At 40.8% G+C, this 20903-nt stretch overlaps 1 protein-coding gene and 1 long non-coding RNA gene across 2 annotated transcripts; both read left to right on the plus strand.

Annotated features, from left to right (window-relative positions):
* The first annotated feature begins 7455 nt into the window (after positions 1 to 7455).
* Positions 7456 to 9134, plus strand: LOC137155283 (uncharacterized). Its single transcript, XR_010920401.1, has 2 exons — positions 7456 to 7614; positions 7720 to 9134. It is a non-coding gene; the product is annotated as an uncharacterized lncRNA (long non-coding RNA).
* A 6177-nt stretch (positions 9135 to 15311) lies between these two features.
* LOC137155284 (parvalbumin beta) lies at positions 15312 to 20447 on the plus strand. Its single transcript, XM_067551483.1, has 5 exons — positions 15312 to 15386; positions 17257 to 17324; positions 18199 to 18331; positions 18725 to 18834; positions 20126 to 20447. The coding sequence occupies exons 2-5, from the start codon at positions 17264 to 17266 to the stop codon at positions 20149 to 20151; spliced, it is 330 nt and encodes a 109-aa protein (XP_067407584.1). The 5' UTR covers positions 15312 to 15386; positions 17257 to 17263; the 3' UTR covers positions 20152 to 20447.
* The last annotated feature ends 456 nt before the right edge of the window (positions 20448 to 20903 follow it).

Consider the following 20903-nt stretch of genomic DNA (forward strand, 5'->3'; position numbering starts at 1 on the left):
TGGGTTAATCTAGCCCAATGTCAGCATGTGGCTTGTTAGCTTCAGTAAGCTCAGTATCTTGTGTATCTTGTGTCTGCATTAAAGAATGATTCATTTTAAAAGAATGTGGGTATCAAAGTGCATGCGGATCTCTAACTACTCACAAGTAGTGCTGGAATATCTGTTTCCTGCTGATACAAATTTCCACCCACTGGGGGTGAAAGTGCCTATTTCATGCAGCGCTTTGCACTGGATTGTATCCAGTTACTTTACTTACCATTATGCAACTTAACCCAAGGCAACCCAACACCATAAGACAAAATTAGAATTGCATAAATATATTTGTGCAGTTTCTTCACCATCCATAACAATATTCTTTTCACTCTCCAACCCAAGATGAACCTTAGGACACTAAGTTATTGATCAAAACTAACAATGTTTATTTTTCTGAATTAAACCTAAACTCTTTGTTACCCTTTATGGACTCAATTACTGGCTCAAGTGCTGAAGTTCAAAATACAGTGTGTATCATCCTGATAACTGGGAGAATCCATGATCTATACATACTGGGCCTAAAGTCATCAATCAGTACCTAGCCTGATGTCACAGAGTTCACTCACCGCTGCTTGCAGCTCCTGCTGGCCATCCTGGGGATTAGCTGCAGCCAGGCATTGCATCCGCCCGTGGCAGTGCCTCTCCCGTTGTCCTCTCGCCCTTTGGACCCCTCTCACTCTAGGAACCACCGCCTCCTCTTCATGACTCTGCCTCCAGCCAGATCACCATACATGCTCTCCCTTCTGAGGTATCAAAGTCCTTCTAGAAAAAGGGGCTCAGGCAGTCTCCCTGCTCACTGCCCCATCAGTGCCACTTTGTCAGCAACTGGTAGGGGGACCTGGGCCTTCCCTCTACTCCAGATCCTGGCTCAGGGGCCCTCTCATTGAGAGAGAACGTTTGACCTACCCCATCCTCACTGCTCTTTCCCCTGAACCTTGCCTATCTCTCTGGCTCTCTCTCTTCTTTGGGCTTGCCAGACCATACCCCCTTCTCCTAGGGAGAAACTGTAGGATACACATCTCTAGCCCCAGACACCCTTCCCATCCCCCAGGGAGGGAGTAACTGAAGACTCCTTCCCTACAGCCCCCTTCTGGCCAGTTTCCTGGCTTATATAGGGCTTGTTCCTATCCAGCTGAGCCTGTTCTACTTAAATCCCTGCCCCCTGTCTCCATCAGGTGCAGCCTGGGCAGTTAATTGGCCCACTTAGCCATTTTACCCCTTCCAGGTCTTGTGTGGACTGAACTCCCCCTCACATCAGGCAAAAGTCCAATTAACTTCCAGTGGGAGCTCTGCCTATATAAAGAATGAGAAAGGACTTCTTTCAGGATTCATCCCAGTATTAACATAGGGTCAAATTCTGCCTCTTTGGGGATTACAGTTGAGTTAAAACAGAAGAATTTGGACTATACTTAGCAATTACACAGCACTTTTTGTTTAATATTAAGTAACAAAGCCTTATAATAATATCTATGTAATTAAGAACTGTTTTCCCGATTTTACGAATGAGGAGCCAGAACAGAGATGTTAAGTAACTCACGTAGGACCAGATTGTGATATGCTTATTTGCACTGAGCAGTGCCTTACTCCATGAGTTCCATTAAAGTCAATAGGACTAGTCTCTGTACAGCAAGATTTTACTCAACATGAGTGAGGATATCACAGGTTAGGTTGTAAGCTCTTTGGGACACAGACTATCATTTGTGTGTGTGTGTGTTCAGCATCTAGCACGACAGCAGCGCTGACCCCCTGATAGGGGCCTTATGCAGCTATCACAATACAAACAATAATTGCCCAGGACCACAGAAAGTGTAAGGGCCGGAGCCAAGATTAGAATTCAGGATCTCCTATACTGTTCTAAGCACTTGTCTTTTTCATAAGTGTAAATAATCTGAATGCTTGTTAACTGTGCTGGATAAAGATACATTGTGAGCTATCGCTGTAGCTGTTTCTGTACAGAGCCCAGTGTAATGGGGCCCCAGGGCTGATGAGAGCCTTTGAGCACAACCACAGTATACATTTTCACTAATAACAATAATAAGATGGCTAGTGTCATGGGTAGTGAGTATGGTGCGTAGTTTGAGGAGCCTAAAAATAATACAGACACCATTTAACCTTTAACTAGAAGCAGGGATGGGACAAGAGGGGATGGATCACTTGATAAATTGCCCTGTTCACTCCCTCTGAAGCATCTGGCAGTGGCCACTGTTGGAAGACAGGATACTGGGCTAGACTGACCATTGCTCTGACTCTGTCTGGCCGTTCTTGTGTTCATATAAATTACATTCGTGGAGGAACAGGGAAGGATTTATGCGAATGAACAGCACCTTCTGTTGCTCTTGGATTCAACTCATCAAGCATGGTTCTAATTAGACCATATTATTAATTATTCCTATTATTAATAGGAAACATATGTATCAAGGACTATGGTCCAGATCCTGGTGGCATTGAAGTCAATGGGAGTTTTGCTACTGACTTCAATAGAAATAGGAACTGTCTCTGTAAAGCAGGCATCTATAAATGTCATATGTTTATGCTTATGAATCCTAAATGTTTGCCCTGCTGGGAAGACTGGCTCTTGCTGCAGTCAGGGCTCGAAGAAGCAATGGAATTGCCCTGGATCAAGTCTGGGAACAATACAGTCATTCCACAGGGGAAAGACCATTTAATTCTACAGTTTCATCTATTCTTTGGCTAATACAGACGCGATGGCCACTATGCCATGTGAACCTGCAGTCGAGGGAATAAAGTGGGGGGAAGGAGTAGAAGGGGGTCTCAGATGGGCTATGGGGCTGCCCAGGAGTAAGATGCAAAGGGATTTTAACTAGCTCCCTTTACACAGAGAAGCTGTGTCTGGTAAGTTGGAGTAATTAATGTCAGTGACAAATGACTGATTATGATAGTTCTACATTGCACTTCTATAGCAGCTTAAGTTTGGGTTTCTCAGGGTACTTTATAAACATTAATTAACCCTTGTCACATCCCTGTGAGGTAGCTAAGAATTACTGTGCACATTTTCAGTTGACTGCAGTAATGCCCAAAGTGGGGACTATGAGGAACTGCCCATGGTCCCAGTGTAAATGAATGAGGCAAGAACAGAATCCAGGAATTCTGACAACCAGACCTCTGCTTTACCCACTCTTGCCCTACCCCGAAAAAATTTAAAAAAAGCAAAAGCCATAATGAAATATTTGACATGGTGATCAGGTACTGACTAAGCCTATCTGCCTTTCAGTACACGAGGAGAAAATCCTTCCTAAGTGTCACTGACTTTAGAGGATAATATTTTGTATGTAGTTCAGCTGGGGGATTTACATTTTAATATCTAATTAGAAGACCACATTCTCAATGCAGAGCAACTGAAAAGCTTTACAAGACTAAAAAGTAAGAGGGACATTCTCTAAAGGAACAGATTGGCTGATGAAGATTCTAATTTCACCCTTGATATAAGACATGGTTTTGCCTCACATTCACATACTGTGCTTCAGTGCTGTGACACATTAAATCTCTAAAATAACTCCAAAACATTAAAAGAATTTTTGAGCTCTTTTTCTTTAAAAAAAATGGAAATTAAGAGCATGGTTCTACAGTCCTTACTGTTGCTAGTGCAGACCTCACGTTTTCTGCAACTTGATGGCTGCAGAACGGACAGAATTCACTTTAGTGCAGAACTCGCCTGCAGAAGCTAAACTTTCATTTACAAAAAACAAGACTTTCAGTCCCCGTTGAAGTCAATGGCAAAACTCCTACTGACTTCAATGGGGCCAGCGTTTCATTCCAAGTTTCTAGTCAGTTGTGAATGTGGAGAAAACTTTCTGAATGTGCACCCGCAGAGCTGCCTGTCTGTGCCTGCTGCCTGAAACAAGAGGCCTACATTTCATCATTTTCAAAAGTGGCCACTGATTGGGTGCCCAGCTTGAAATGTGTTGGGCCTGATTTTCAGGAGAACTGAGCAACACCAGTTGGACCTCAAGTCAGAGATGGGTACTGGGCTGCCTATACTCATGGTCTTCTGTTAGGGTGGCACCTTGCTCATTCAGAACAGACAACCAACAAAACAAGACTGAAAAATAAAAAACATAGGTTGTGGTCCACATGGTGCCTGTATAGCTATGAAAACAATGTGGATATCAAACCATTGTCACAGAAGTGTATAGTTCACAGGTGCTCAGTATGAATGCAAGCCCCTGGGACAAGCCCAGTCACGAAAAGTCAAAGTGATGGAGTCTAAGACATCAATAGCATATGCTTGGAAGTGGGCAAAATGCAGAGAATACATAGTCCTACTATAGGAAGAGTGGGCAGATTTTCAAGCGCTCAGAACCCATAATTCAGGCTGGGTTTTCCAAAGTGCTCAGCACAAAGCCACTCTCCTTGTGAAATTTACACACAGATATTTAGAAGAGCTCAGCACCCAATACACTGAGCTCGTCTGAAAATCTGGATCCAGTTGTGTAATGCTACTTACCATGAGATAAAGACAAAAATAGTTACTTGATACAGTACTTATCGGGTCTGCATGAGAAACACCCTTGATTGTACCTTGCATAGATGGGGTTAAAAGTGCTACTGATACATTACTCACTACTAGACCACAGAAAGGGGTCTGGTCTGTTTACATGGTTATAACACTGATGTGCTGATCTGGCACTGCCTAGTAACAGAGCTCAGACAGAAATGTGTGTGTTTCCCTTTAAGGGTAACTGACAGTGGAAAGGTTGCCATTATGCCTTTTACCACGCCTTCCCCTGTGTGTCAACATAATTTTTCTCTTGGCACTCACTCAGTGGGTCATTTTAGTGCTACTTCATTACAGGCCAACTGCCATATATGGGCCAAATTTTGATGTCATCCTTGGGGGAGGGACAAGAAATTATAATGACCCCATGTCCCCCTTCCATAACTTGTGGGACTGTACCTGCAGAGTAAGCTCTGTCCTACACATGCTCATTCCTCTGAGGAAAAAGGAAATGATGCTGCATTCGTTGTCAGGACTAAGACAAAAGAGTGAAAGAGGCATACTCTCCTGCTACCTGGAGATTTAAACATTGGCTGTGATTAAATAAAATACTTTCAATGGATTCACCTTGAAGCCACATCCCTTGTCTCAAGAAAGTGCAACCTGATGAAACAGCAATTCTGCTCAGAGCAGCTCATCAGAAAGGGAATCTACCGAGAATTTGTCATTCTCAGGTTCTTAGACACAGAAGCAAAAGCACATCACCGTAGTGCAGAACTCAGAGTTTTTGTTAATTATAGCCCTAAACTCTCACTATGCTTGGAAAGCATGTGTCAGCTTTAATGGCACTGAGATGTTTGTAACGTTACACCCCAGTCAGGGATCTATGAAAGCGTTCTAACATGAACTAGGTTTACTTAGCTTGCATGAAAGCCTGTGCTTTCTGAAAGTCTCCCTGGCTGTGGCAACATTCATTTTTTTGTCAGATTTTCCCACTGTAGTAATAGCACCCAGGCAGCTCCCCCTCAGTGCTAGCAGCAAAATGTTGGAGTTTTTACCAATGTGTCATCCAACTCTGCTCAGAACAAGTACAGTGTAAAAGAGACATCTGATCCTCACAGCCTAAAAAGCAGATACAGCGATTTCAGAGAGCCACAGTGTTTTCCTTTTATCAAGGTGGTCCCTTTTTTGTGAGTTAGCTTTGAAAATGTCCCAGAAACAGAAAGGGGCCCATTAATCTCCTTGTAGATTCTGCTTATTTCAATGCTATTAAAAAAAGTCACGCTGGACAATAATGAGAAATAAAAATGTTAATGTCTCTGTCCATTAGACTCTGAGGTTTCTAATCCCTGTTACCTTTTTTAAGGAAACCCTGTGCTGTCAGCAGGTAAACAAGATTATTAGCCACCAAGTCTGCAAAGTTCCCTAATGGTGCTAAAGCCAGCATGGGGGATTTGGGTCAACTGAGATGCAAGACATCTGATCCAGCAGATCCCGATTGGAATTTCCTTAGTAGCTGAAACAGTAGAGGACCAGCTGAATTGTCAAATTCATCAGACAACTTAAAATGGTCCTAAATTAAGAGGTAGAATGAAGCCTACTGATTTTTTTTGGTGTGTGGGGGGGAATCATGTCAGAAAAGCATCAGTTGAATCAAATCCATTTAATTCTAAATGGAGTCAGCAGCCTTATGTAACTCATGCCCACTCCCCTCCCTGAAACAGCCTCTCAGAGAAAATAAATCAGTAAGATACATACATGCTAATCTCTTTTGTCTCTTTAATAGTGAATATTTGCAATCATTTCTCAGCTGCAATGCACGTAAGCTTTCTAAATCTTCCACATCTGCTCTACAGAGGGAGTGCTGTGCAGCTTGGTTTCATGATATAGATAGATAATTGTAGGGCTCAGCAAATATATTAGTTCACTTCTGATTTCTTGCATCAATCCCGTGTCAGAAGAAGCATTAAGTGGGAGCCTTCAGCTGGTTAATGGATTGGTCAAGTACCACAGTAGGTTAGAGTAGTTAGTCTTATTCCTATTCTCCACTAGTGGAGTTTTAAAAAAATACAGTAGTAGCAGTTGACCTACAATACACTGCTCTCACTTAGTGGTCTACAAGGTAAGGTCACTTGAGGAGAAACAAAACACTGCTCTGTTTGTGCTTGCTCGTTATTTTATGTAACTAAAAAAAGTCAAATGCTCCTCAGTGATATTTAATGAGATGGTATCTCAGTCAGAGCCACATTCTGCTCTTTTGTGAAAGAAAAAAAAATAGAGAGCCGGAACCGCAGCTGTTTCTGGGGACCACCCAGCACAGCTGAATTAGCAGGCATAAAGATGCCCTTTGTGATTCCCTGATCCTGAGCCAGTGCAAACCTGCACCTGCTGTCAATGGCCACAAAGGTACATTATGGCAGCTGGGGATCCCCAGAGAATTCTGGGGAGCCCTGGTAACACCCCCTTTGTCAGCACCTGCAGCTCTATGCCACCCAAGGAATCCCCTATGCACAGGAGATCCCTGAGGGGCCATAACCATCAGGTTTCAGGCTGATTTGCACCAGTGGGGTGGTGCCAAGCAACCAGAGGATTGGTGCCACAGTGGTGTGCGTGTGTGTGCGCGCACATGAAAGTCTGTGTGTGTATGTCTCTCTCTCTCTGTCGGGGTATGTGCTACTTTATTAGGTATAAAGTGGGCCTCAAAGATTTGTTGTTAAAGGCTTGTCCACCCTGTTTTTCCTGGAAGACTCTATGGAGACTGGAGAACTGATTCCTTATAACATACCATGCAAGTGAAATCTACTTTTCAACCGTAATTGACAAGGGAAGTTATTCTTATTCTAACTGTTAAAAACTGTGGGTGAAACCCTCTCCCCCCCCCCAATTCCAGTCAATGGGAGTTATGTCATTGTTATCAGTGCGGCCAGGATGTCACCCTCTTTGTTTTTCAGTTGCTTTTGTTAATGCCACTTCATTAAATGCTGGAAACATTTGGAAAAAAGGAAGTGTTTGCTAAAGACTTAACAACCCTGCCTCTTCAATAAAGGCTAAAAAAATTCAGTCTTTATCTGAGACCTCCAGCAAAACCAGGAAAGATAATATTTGGCATCCCTGATATTTACAAGGTAAAAATGAGCAGGAAAAAAATGGTCACAATATTTCAAGCCTTCTTAATGCAACATAAATCTACAAAAGAGGGCACTCACCCAGTTGTTTTTTCCATTTTGCAGGTCACCTTGAAGACATATTAAAGGATTTCTGTGCACACAAGAGGCCTTTTCCAGCACTCTTTACACAGCAGAACTCCCAGAGAAGAAGATGGGAGTTTTGTCTATAAAAGGAGTACCAACTAGGCTAATAAGAGGCAAAAGAACTGCCATCAAATTCTGCCCTCTGCAGAGTTATATGTATGGATCATTCTGTTGGTGAGAATTCCAGATTCACACTTCCACCCAATTTTTAATACATGCCTTGGTCTGGCAAGAAACATCAAGAATGATCTGTATTGGAAATGGTGCATTCCAAAGGAAAACTGAAGAAATCTACCAGGAGATGTGAATGGGTATATCAAGCACCTGGTCTGCATGCAAAATTTGCATCAGTTTAAAGGACTAATTTAAATAAATTGCTATAAGGCATTCTTAAACTGATTTAAGAGTGTTCAAATAAGGGGAATGCATCAATTTAATAATGTCCACACAACAGGATACAGATTTTGGAAGAATTTTACCCCCCAAAAATGGCTCCTGGAATCCTTTTTACTGTGGCCATCTATGTCCCTATGACGACATTTCTACCACACTCAGTTCCTCAGGTATTGAGGTCTTATTGACTTCATCTCAGCAGACTCATTTTGCTGGAATACAAATTAGCTGGCAGATAGAACAATATTTATTGGACATATGCTTCTTTATCTACTTTGTAGTATCCAGTTATTTACTTAACACCAAAATATCTGACTGCTTGGATACCCAAATATTCATTAACTTTAGACCTTCTCTAACATTGTACTTTTCTCCCAAGCATGACTTGATATGTTCATGCTGGTATATTCTAATAACATACCTATAGTTTCCTATGTCAAAGAAGTCTATTGTTCATAATTAGAGCATCCCATAATTGAAATTGCTGTCTGAGCTGTTGACTACTCCATCTGTTCAAAAAGTATGTGGTCTTCAGCCCGAGAGAAAATTTTCTGCACTGACAAGCAAGCATTTTTCAACATGACTGTTAACTAAAGCTCTCTATATAAAACTCTTATATAAAAATAGTTGAGATTTGGTATTCTGAAATTATCTTTTCCACAGCATTTTGAGATAATGGATCTGGAAAACTGGCCAGTACAGGCTTAATGTGATAATCTAATTTCTGTAACCTCACATATTGTACAGAAGTAATTAACATTAGAGTAAAAACTTAAGGACAAATCCTACCCTGAATTACACCCTGAACAACCCAATCAAGAACCTATGAGTCTCATGGAATTTTTATGTCAAAATAAGTTTATAAAGCATGCTTGGTGCATCTCAGCTTCATGATGTTCAAATCTAGGTGCTGCTACCCCATATTACCAACTCCAAAGGTTCAAAAATCATGAGACTTCTTATAAGATTGTATTGTGGTTTTTGAACTCTACTCCCATATATGCAGCAGACGCCTTCAGCACCATGGCTGTTCTCAGGAAAGCAATCACAGAGTAGATGCTCTAAGAGCCAGGACCCTAAACCAGCAGGGTTTTACAGACTAAACCCAAATGGATTGGAAACCCATGAGTCTGTGGAGCACAAGAGTCCCATGCTCCCTTCAATAAATGCAGCTAAGTGAGTGGGCAGTACATTCAGCACCAGCCCAGGCTTCCATGTGGCCTTCAGACATGCCCCATGAAGAACACATTGCAGTAATCCATCCAGATGGTGACAAAGGTGCCCATGACTGCGGCAAGATCTGCACCTGTGTGATAAGGTCGGAATGTCCTTGCCAAGTGCAGATTATAGGAAGTGCTTTTGGCTACATCTACTTCTTGACCATTTCAAAGCAGATTAGCATACAGGAAAACCTCTAGGACCTTGTTATCAAAAGGTGAATTAATTCCCATTATGTCAACATAATACTTTTCTCTGGACATTTCCTCCCAATCATCCAGCAATGCCTCTCTTGGCAGGACTGAGATTCAGCCAGCTAGTCTTCATCTCGTTAAAGCCTTGAGTAGACAATTGGAGACTGGAGAGACTCCAATGTCCAGATTTGATGAAAAGGAGAAGTAAAGCTGGCAGTTGTCTGTAGACTGATGGCTCTGCCGCCCACCCTGCTTCACTATCTATCCAAGCAGCCTCACTTAATCAGTGAATAGAAGGGGTGAAAGAACAGAACTTTGTGGCAACCCACAGAAGAGACCTCTCAGGGCAAAACAGCAATCACCCCATGCTGCTCTCTGGGTTATCTTAGAAAATAACAGAGCCTCTCAAGCATCACTCCACTTTTACTTGCCAGTGTCTGCAGAAAGTGTGAGCAACACCTCATGGTCGATTTCTGGACATTTAATGGAAATTTTTTTTATAATACCTAGCCATGTATAGCCATGGTTGAATTCTTATTAATGACAGAGGTTTCACATCGTAGAGCTTCAGTTAACATTTTGCCCCAGAAAGTCCTAGCATAAGAAAACTGCTCTTTTTAAAAAAAAAAACAGTATCCTAACCTTTTAGATCTTGAAAATGTTAGCAAAATGCAATCAGTGCTACTATTCAACTGCATCTATAGCAATCACAATTTATATAAATGAATCCTTCTGCAAATTAATTTATCACCTGAACATTATACATATATTCTATCCATGAACAAAGCAGCATATTTGAAAAGAAATATGATCCCTTCAGACAGAGTAAGCCATTTTACTTTATTCCCATTGACTAGAGCGATTTGCTAGTAGAAGCCACTGTGAAAGTCACCTAGTTTGTCCACAGCTCATCATGTCTAAATAATAGGGACTCACATTTTCTGTTTACATTGTTCTGTAGTCTATAATAAAGCCTGAAATCACCAGACGATCTGGACACCAATACAACTGGTAATGCTCATGAACTACAGTACAAATGCCGTATTTAATAGAAAGGACAATGCCCTTTTCTGTCTTTTCATCCCACTGATCCTTCAACTATTTGAACTGAATCATTATTATTGATGCACTATTTGATTAAACCAGGCTTAGCATTAAAATGCTGGATGAATTCTTGTTTCTAAAGAGTTAATGCTTCCATATCCAATCCCAGTATGTCTGTAGTATCAGCTTCCATTTTAATTCATCTTATTTTTCTGAGGTCCTCTGATTATTATTAGTGCTTTGGTAGTTTTTGTGCACTGGAGGCAGCATTTGTAATTTTCATGTTATAGCAGGACACATTTTTATTATGGCAAACATGCTCTCAATCAGCTAGAAATGTATAAACTTGACTGGTAACTCAGTTATAGGAAAAACTAATGCATTGTGTTACAGCAGTAATATCAGCATCAGATGAGGACATTGTTGAAATAATTACAGTTCTAGTCACAGTGGCTTCAGTGGAGTTACTCCTGATTTACACTGTGATATGGCCCAAAAAATTAACCTGAATTCATTTCAAATATTAGTTTGACAGTCTCCTGTGACGAATAATTACCCTGGCTTCCCATAATAGCATCAGTATTCATGTGAAACATCAATATCCTGATAATCCTTCATTTTCAGACTACTTCTTGGGTAACATGTTGTTCTTTATTACAGAGGACCAAATCCTGCTGGTCCTACATAAGTATTCCTCATCTTCAGGAGTAGTCCCACTGATTTCATTAGTGTGAGTAAGGCAAAGAGGATTTGCCACCAAGGGTTTTGCTGAGGCTGTTACTTGCAGACCTTATGAATGACAGCAGACTTTTTCTGATGCAGTTTCACTGATCCCAGGAATAGTTATTTATAATAATTATAATGATGTAGGACATACGCTGGCCATAGGCCTATTGGGTCAGATTGTCAGTTGCACTGAGGCACCTTTACATTGCTCTGATAGCATAAGGGACATTAAAGTGAGTGTAAATGTAATATATTCCCATGTTATGGCCTCTTTATGCAGCCAGAGTACTGTAAACAGCCTTAGTATAACTGAGAAACAGGCCCTCTGTGTCTGGAAGGGTTTGCTGACAACTATGCCACCTCTATCCTTGTAACTTTCTGGTACCTTTTTAAATTTGACATACAATTACATTACTAATTATTGCCGTAGTGCTTGGAGCTCTTAGCATGGTCCAAGACCCCAGGATACTAGGCGCTGTACAGACACAGAACCAAAAAAGGTCCCTGCCCCAAAAAGCTTCCTTACTGCTGTGGTCAATATTAAGCTGACTTCTGCAATGTTCATGCAAATAGTGACAATATCTTCAACTAATTACTACATAAGTAAAAGTTGCAGGTTCAGTGCACTGTAATGACTTACATTGAGTCTCTCTAGGGCAGTGATACTCAGACTGAGGCTCGGGAGCCACAAGTGGCTCTAGTCTCCCCTGCGGCTCTTTGCAGCACATGATATTAAAACAGTGTGATTTAATTATTAACCAATCAGAATGCTTTTACTGTACTCTGTTATTAACCAATTAAGTTATCAACCTCCACTAAGTTATTAACTTTTTCCTGTAAGAATAATATATACATATATAAACTAAATATTTCCCCTGTCATACTGTTTAAATACAAATATATAGAACTATATCCCTCTACTCCTGTGATACTTTTGGGGAATATTGATCACTAATTTGGCTCCTGAATCACTGAGGTCTGAGGATCACTGTCTGGGCTATTAAAGAAAACTTTGCTCTAAAATGTTGGCACAGTGCATATAAAGCTACAACCAATTCTGTTGGGTGTCTTTGAATGAATGCAGTCCTCCTTTGAGTATCCTCTTGGTTTTACATGCAGGAAGAAAGAATTGGCCAGACAAACATCAAGTAGCTCTTTTCTTTTCATCATTAATTTTTGCTTATGACTTAGCTATAAAATATTTTCTTCGTGTGTATAAGAATACTTTGGTGTATCTGAAGTTATTTGACCACACAACTAATGGTAGGATTATCCCTCACTTAAATTTACAAAGGCCATCCTGTTAGGACCCTCGCAGGTGAAGTTCCACTAGGTAGTGAAGTAGCTTTTGACTTTAGTACGATGGCAGGCAGGTTTCTCTATTATTCCGATGTGGTCTGTGTAGGGTTTTCAAACCATCGAAACCATCACTCTGAAGTTCATATGTTTTATTAAAAGGATTTAAGAATGAATCCAATGGATGATATGAATGTATCCATCATCTAGGAAGCCTTATTTAGAAACAAGCAGAGAGGCAGGGAGCAGCACATGCACAGGCGGGATGGACTGCTACCAAAGTACTGCAATCAGCAGCGCATATCAGAGGGTTCAGATACACCTACAATGGCGCACCCATAGGGACACTACTGGAAGAAGAACAATTGTTATAGTTAATTAAAGTCTGCATAAAATATGTCAAATCTTATTTGATTTTCCATGTACAGCTTCCTGCCAGCAAGGCAGCTATTTACATGTTTCTCTTTCACCACCTCTGGGGGGGGAGGGAAGGGAACTTTAATACAAACATTTCCATGTACAATACAGTTACTGAAAGTAGTGACTCTACAGCAGAGGTGGGGAACGTCCGGCCCGCGGGCCATATACGGCCTGCGAAATGATTTGGTCCTGCCCGCGAAATCATTTGGTCTGGACCTGGCGGCGGGGGGGGAATTCGGCGGCGGCGTGGTTCCGTGTGGGGGGGGGGGCAGTGCCCACCGCCGAAACCCTGCCGCCGTTTGCCCCTATAGCAGGCAAAGAGATGCAAGAGGATTGAAATGGTGCAGGTCCCTGGCTCTAAACTGTCCTTAAGAAGGAATCTGACTGTTTGTCTGAAAGGGATCATCCTTTCCTTACTTCCTGCTGCTTCCTAATGCTACACAGGTCTCCCTCTCCCTGCTAAATTGGGTGCCTGCTGGAAGGCTATTAACAGTCTTTGATGCAAAAAAATAAAAATCAGCCAGACAGACAGATGTGTTCTGCAGGCTCTAAAGTAGCATTTGCTGCTAAAATGGCTGTTGGAGGCTGGCTGTAAATAGTGTTACATGATCTCTGTGCATTTCATCCTACCAGCCGCTGCACGTGTTCTGGATCTCTGCTGCCTCCAACTTCAACGCAAACCAGGCTCCAAAATTTGCCAGTCTGACCACAGTTCAACTGTCTAGAGCTGTAAATCATTTGATTCAGGATCTGTCCTTAAAATTACAGCAAGCAAAAGAAATCATCTTGTCACAGCCCATTGGAAAACAAAAACACATTTGTGTTCTCAAGTGATTCACACACTTAAACGCAGATTAATGGTTAAAAGCCAGTCACTAAAACAAATAATAGTAATCAATGCTATTTTTAAATAGAAGAATGGGGGTGAGGTGATAACATATGTGGAATTAGCTCTGAGCAAGATGAGAAGCTATTGCTTCAAACACTAAAAGCATCTTCTGACATAGACACCCTGGTCCAAATTCTCATTTATATTCATGCTGTCCCAGAGTTTTAGCAGATTTTGCCCTTCTCCTTAGCTTAGTTTAATTAGCCCATATCATGCCATCCATTTTTATGCAGGACTCCCCACTGATTTCATATCATTTGCTGGCACTATGTAGGCCATTTTCTGATTTGAAAAAAATGGGGGGGTCATTTTTCTAATAGAAATTAATAATTTCTGGAAGAAATCAACTAAACCCAGACACTGCAGTATTTGTACATTACATATCATGAAAGAAAATTCAAACAATTCAATTGTTTCTCTGTTATTTAAATTTTTGAAAAATGTACCATAGCACAGAGCAATTCTGGGAAACAGCAATGGGGAAATAAATTAAGAGGATTAGATACTTAAAAGAGATCTGAAAACAGCTTAAAAATTGCAAAGACGTCCCTTTCAGAGTGTCCTCTGCAGTGATGCTTCTGAAAATTTCCCCTCTTTTTCATTATAAATGCAAAGATCCCTTGAGCTAAAGCTCAGGGGCTTTCATCTCAGAGACAGCTGAGTAGATCAGGCCCTCCCTATCATTCAGACATATACACATTTAAACATGGGTGCTGCTTCCTAACTTTACAGAATTCTAAAGTTCTGATTAGGAACAAACCAAATTCTCCAACCACTACAGAAATAAATTCTTTTTGCTGTTCAGATGAACTGGCATAATATTATTTTACCTATTGCAGCAACACATTCACTGTTTTTAAAGTGACAACAGCCCCCAAATCTCTGTGAGGATATGACTATTACTCTGCTTAAACTACCCAATATTGCTACCCAATATTTCAGCACGGCAATATTCCTCACATGAGTTAATCTGAATTTTCTTTTTTGCCAGGCCATTGATTAAGCCTTTACCTCAAGCTTGTCTACAAATAATATAACAAGTTATTACATTAAAATGTTTATCAAGTGCATCTCATCAGGATTCAGTCCAGCTTCAGTTCATCTGAGTCCTGGGATCGAATGTATCAGATGGCTTTGTTTGTGGCCTAGATCATATGGAGAAGTTGATATTTTCTGCTTAAATGAGAAGAAATTTAATACGATGCAGCCCTTTCCACATATCTCACCACTTATCTTATTTCGTTTGCAAATATCATATGTATTCTCTTGAGATAAAAATAGTGTAAGATGATTAGTTAGGCAAGTTCATTCGACACCATTCCCCTCTCATGACGCTGAAATCTAAAATCTGTATATGGTATACAACTTAAAGTATATATAAGCAAGCTCAGCTCTGCTGGAGGCACACAGCGAGTGCTTTCCTTCCAACTAGATTGCCTCCTTGTCCAGACAAGAAGACCACAAAGGTAAGATGATTAGAACCTCTGCATTTGGAAAAAGAAAAGCGAAATGCTCCATAAACTGGAAGACCCTAGGCAATTAAAAAACAAAATAAAATCTTGTAATCGCTTGCATTCTTTACAATCTAGAGTTGAACAAAATCAGTGATCAGCCTGGGGGGGTGAGGAAATGGCAGTAATGGTGCACCTCTCAGAAATGATGGCATGCTCCAACTTTTTTTTTCCCCTTTAACTTTTCCCCCTTGTTTTTTCTACCATCAGCAGTGAGAAGTGGGTGATTGGCATAACTCCCTATTACCTTTCCTAACTGAGTGCTAAGAGCAATGAGAGCAAGTGTTCACAAGATGTCATTGAGATAAATTCACTGCTAGCATAAGCAGAAGAAACGCCAGTGGAGAAACTTAACTGGTGATGCACCCATTGACATCAGTGGGGAATTTGCCCCATTGTTTCTTTGCACCATTTGAAGTACCTGCAAGCAAGGACTAGCCAAACGTACATGATTAACTTTTTATTTCCTCTCTCAGAAACCAGTTTGAACTGAGGTAGCCAGCTGATTGCCTAAGCAATTTTCCAACTTGTGTAGATCTCATTAACAGAGCACATAGCTCATAACACCACTTTCCCTCACATCCATGTGCCCAGAAAGGAAAATAGAAGGGGAAATCTATTTAATCTTCTATAAATATTTTATATTGGGAAATAGCTTTATTGGGAAAGCACTGGAATGGGACTCGAGAGAGCTGAATTCTATTCCTGACTGCCACAGACATCTTTGTAACCCTCAGTAAGTCACTTCTCTGTGCCTCAGTTCTCCATCCATAAGTAATATGTGCCTACCTCGCAGAAGTGTTATGAATCTTAATTCATTAATTATTGTGATATACTTTGAAATCTTCAGTGGCGAATACTACAGCAGTTCAAATGTGTTCATGTTAAATTACATTCATGTGAATAGAATAGACTGGGATTTAGGGCTCCAGCAGCTTTTTGGTAATCAACATACATGCTGGCCAGCTCTGTCAGACAGAGCCTCTGGAGTCATCTTCGCTTTGGTGGGGAAAGGGGATCTTTTGTTAAAAACTGATGTTTTAAAAGAAAATGGCTTCCCTCCTTCACTCTTCGCAGGTTTGCTCTCAGCACATCAATTTACCAAAATGACGGCATTTGGGTAAAAATCCAGGTCGTTCAACTCTGGGCTGAGCCAAGACAGCCCAATTTGTTTAAAAAGAACAGTTGTCTAGACAGCTACCATGAGAGTTAGTCTTCTGTAGAATCATAAATGCAAATTCATCTGCAAATTACCTCAGTGGAGCTAGGAGCAGGTTGAATTTGTTCCTATGCATTTAGATTCCTTTAAAATTAAATTAGAATAAATAGAATAAACCTTCGTTTTACAATTTTTTTCAATTTTTAAAGAGATCAGCCCATTTACTTGATTTTCAAATATTCTAGGCAAAATAGCTCCAAGAACTACATCAGGGATAAATGTAACCCTCTTTTATGTATTCTGTAGATACACTTTGTCTTTGTATAGAATACCTTTAATGAGTAACAATCTATTTCCAGGGAATTCCTTGCCAAAGTCATACACTTTTGGGGTGCTAGACACCTTTGACTTGCTCTCTTCCCATGCCCTCCAGCATCATATCTTACTATGGCCCTACACTCTATCATGTAGAATTCTACACTCATTCCCCAGCTTCAAGTGGAAGCACCTGCTACAGACATCTGTTACTGTATGCTCCATTTACAATTAGATGAATAATGTATCCCTTATCAGACACTGTCACACAAGCAATTTCAAACAGAGCCTTTACGTGAAAGCCATGGAGAAGTTATGTTAATGACTAAATAGCTCACATTTGCTTTACAGTTCAGCAATGGCTATGACTGACATCCTTTCTGCTAAAGACATTGAAGCTGCTCTTTCCAGCTGCAAGGGTAAGGAACGGTGCCTCTGCAATGAGGAGACATACAGAGCTTTTACATCTTAATATGACATGGCTATCATTTTCTCTGTAGAGCCCTTCACTGTAAGATCTCTTTGTAGCTAACTTACAGGGTAGTTTCCTGAATACAAAAAGACCTACCACAGATTATTTTATACGTACCATTCCCTTAAATATGCAGCAGCAAATTGGAGTTAAAGAGCCACCTCCTCAGCTGGTATAAATTTGTTGTAGCTTCTGTCACGCTCTACCGATTTTACACCAGTTGGGGATTTGTCCCTAAGTATTCATTCGTTGTCTCCCAAAATGTCATATACAGAGAGTCTGATCCTGCAGGGCACTGACCCTCTCTGGTAAAGTGATGACCAATCTCAACTCCATTGAAGTCCTCCCTTGCAGGATTAGGCCCGTATTTATGTATATTTCATGAGACAGTTGAAGATCCTGGATGAAATTTGTTTTCTCTTGTAGCTTTTGCCTGAGTAAGGACTGAGTTAAGATGGAGTAAGGGCTTCAGGATTTGGATGAAAGGCTTTATGTCAGAGACACACACATGCTAATGTTTATTTTAATTGCCTGTGATGTAGACTGAAATAAGTGTCAGGGGCTTTGCAGAATGTCCATTCTAATAGGAAACACAAACTTGGTCACCAGGATATCCAGCTTTAGGCCTACAGTAGTTAGAAGGGGAAACTACCTGTTAGATCATCTCTATTGTGCTGCAATGAGGAACAAAGGCAACAGAAGCTGAATTGGAGCATTGAGCCTGGACCCAGATATTGTGGGGATGGGTGCCTTAGAAATAAATACAACAGTAATAACCTCAAGAGAAAAGGTTTTAAACAACAGGTCTTTGTTTCTTCCAGCTGCTGACTCTTTCAACTACAAGTCCTTCTTCTCCAAGGTCGGTCTAAAAGGCAAGTCTACTGACCAGGTAAAGAAAATTTTTGGAATCCTTGACCAGGACAAGAGCGGCTTCATTGAGGAAGACGAGCTTCAGTAAGTATAGATCATCTGCTGCTGTTACTTATTAGAAAATTTTGGTGTCTGAATGATCTCTGTGTCCTGTGATCTGCTGCTGCTTTTAAAGAAACTCCAACATCTTGACTTTCTCTGAATGTGATCTTAACAGCAGCTTGTCAACTTCCATGTACAATAAGATTAGGAATTTCCACATACTTTAAGATTAGATTTTATTCATTTGTGGGTTTTAGGCTGTTGAATTAGGTGAGAAAGACAGACATGCTGAACTACTAAAGCCATCTCAGACAACAGAGGGTGTCACAGAACTCTGTGTATGACACCCAGAATGATGGGGCCACATCCTGACTATGGCCTCTAAGCACTTCCATAATACAAAGGACACTTAGTAATGTCCCTGTTTTATTTCAGGCTGTTCCTGCAGAATTTCTCCTCAAGCGCCAGAGCTCTAACCGCTGCTGAGACCAAGGCTTTCATGGCTGCAGGTGACACTGACGGTGATGGCAAAATTGGAGTGGATGGTAAGATTTTTGGTGTGATCTTCAGTGAGTTTTGGTTTCTTCAAATATGTATTTTCAGGTTAAATGTAAATTTACAGCACTGATACTTAGGTGAAGTAAAAGGCTCCAATTTCCCTCTGAAACAAGTTTTACACAAGCTTGACTTCAATCAATTTACTCCTATTGTCACTAGTATCCATGACAGCAGAATTAGGCTCCATATGAAACCTGATCCTTCACCCATTGAAGTAAATGAGAGCTTTGCCATAACTTTCAGTGGGGTGCAAGATCAGCCCCATAGACTCTAGGGCCCTGATTTCTCAGAGGTGCTGAGGACCAGCTGCTCCTAGGAACTTAAATTACAGTTGTCGGTACTCTGCACATCAGAGCACAAGTAGACACTCAACCTAAACTCAATAATACAGAATAAAATTGACTGTAATTTTTTTAAAGGATGCTACAAATCCTGTTACGGATTTAATCACCCCACACTCAGTCAGACACTTTGTGCTAGAGACCAATCCAATCAGTGCAAGTTTCACTGGGCAGCACTTCTAGGGAAACAAGAGCAAATTCCTTTAAAAAACCCAAGAGGAAAGATAAGGGCTGGCAGGGCAATTTCTTTTCGAACTTGCAGGGAAGCAAACAGGGCATCATGGATCATGTACTGGAGATAAAGTTGCTGAAAACTGGGCAGTCTCAGCCAGACCAAGACAGGTGGCAACAACCCTAATAGACACACGTGCTAATCTTAGCTGGAGTTCGGGAGGAGAAGCAGGAATGTGCTTCAGCAGCAGCTCTTGTAGCTTCTACTTATAAACCGCAAATAGGACATCATCTTATGCAAATCTCAGACAGCTCCTTAACGATAAAGATTCTCACCCTGAAACTATGTCACTGCTAACATTCAGTGCCTCATTTGGAAGCTACAAAAGCAAGAAAATTCAGACTGAAGGCAACAATCCTGTCCTAATCCACCCTCTTTCATCTTGGCTACTGCAGCACATTTAATGTGCATAGTAAACTCACACTCCAGCTGGAAAACCTGCTGCAGTGCATTAAATATAATTCAGTTTTACCTCCGGATTTCCTAAGAATATGAATGTATAGGTCCAATCCTCATCTCAGCACACAATCTGCTTTAAGGATTGAAAATCTGCTACATTTAAGCAATCATTTCCACAGTGTTATAGTAACTTTGTGGGCCATCGCTTAGGATTTTTGGACATTTTTCTCCATTCTTTCTAAAGACTCTAAGAACAACTTTCATCTAGTTTTACTCCCTGCTTTTCTCCTTTTCTTTCTCTAACAGAATTCCAGGCTCTGGTGAAGGCATAAACAGCATTAGACCAAATGCAACAATGGACAGTCTCTTCAAATTCCCTCCTCCAACAAGCACCTCACACTCAGCACATATTTGTACATTTTTATATTGTCTCATGGCATTAGTAAAATGCCTGTATGTTAACTCCACATATGGGACTGTAAAGAGATCTTGCAATGTACAGGTATTTTGGTCATGTGGCATTGTTTTCAGTGTAAAAGCAGGCACTTTGTGATTTTCGACCACTCACAATGTTGAAGTTGTGGCTGGAAGAAGGAAAAAAATTATTAAAAAAAAACTCTGCAAAACACCCTGTTGTCTTTTATTCTCTCTGCTCAAAACTTCCTTTCCCAGCTCCCCAATCCCGCTCTCCATCCCACCCACCTCAGGCACACTGTCGATGTTCTCAAACAATATGACATCATAATTGCCCTGATTTGGCTGAGTTTTGTTTCTGCTTAATTCTACGATCCTTGAGGAAAAGGGATGCTAACAAGGTATCTAAAATTAATCTATATTCAGTCCCAGCCCTGAGGCTTTTAGAGAGAAAACGTAAGAGGAGTTGACACATAGCTCATAGCAGGGAATAAATTCCTGGTTAATTTAAAAAGCAAGTGGTAGGCTATAGCCTATAATGTCAGAAAGTGCTAATAGCCTAAAATGCAACTCTCTCGAGAGGAATTATCTTCCTTTATCTTTATATTAACATTTACTGTGCGGCAGCTGCATTTTAGTGGGTTTGGGGAGCAGGAAACCTAGGTACTAA

Source organism: Emydura macquarii, unplaced genomic scaffold (genome assembly GCF_026122565.2).
Source record: "Emydura macquarii macquarii isolate MOO-44397 ecotype Brisbane River unplaced genomic scaffold, CSIRO-AGI_Emac_v2 contig_1348, whole genome shotgun sequence".
Lineage (NCBI taxonomy): Eukaryota > Metazoa > Chordata > Testudines > Chelidae > Emydura > Emydura macquarii.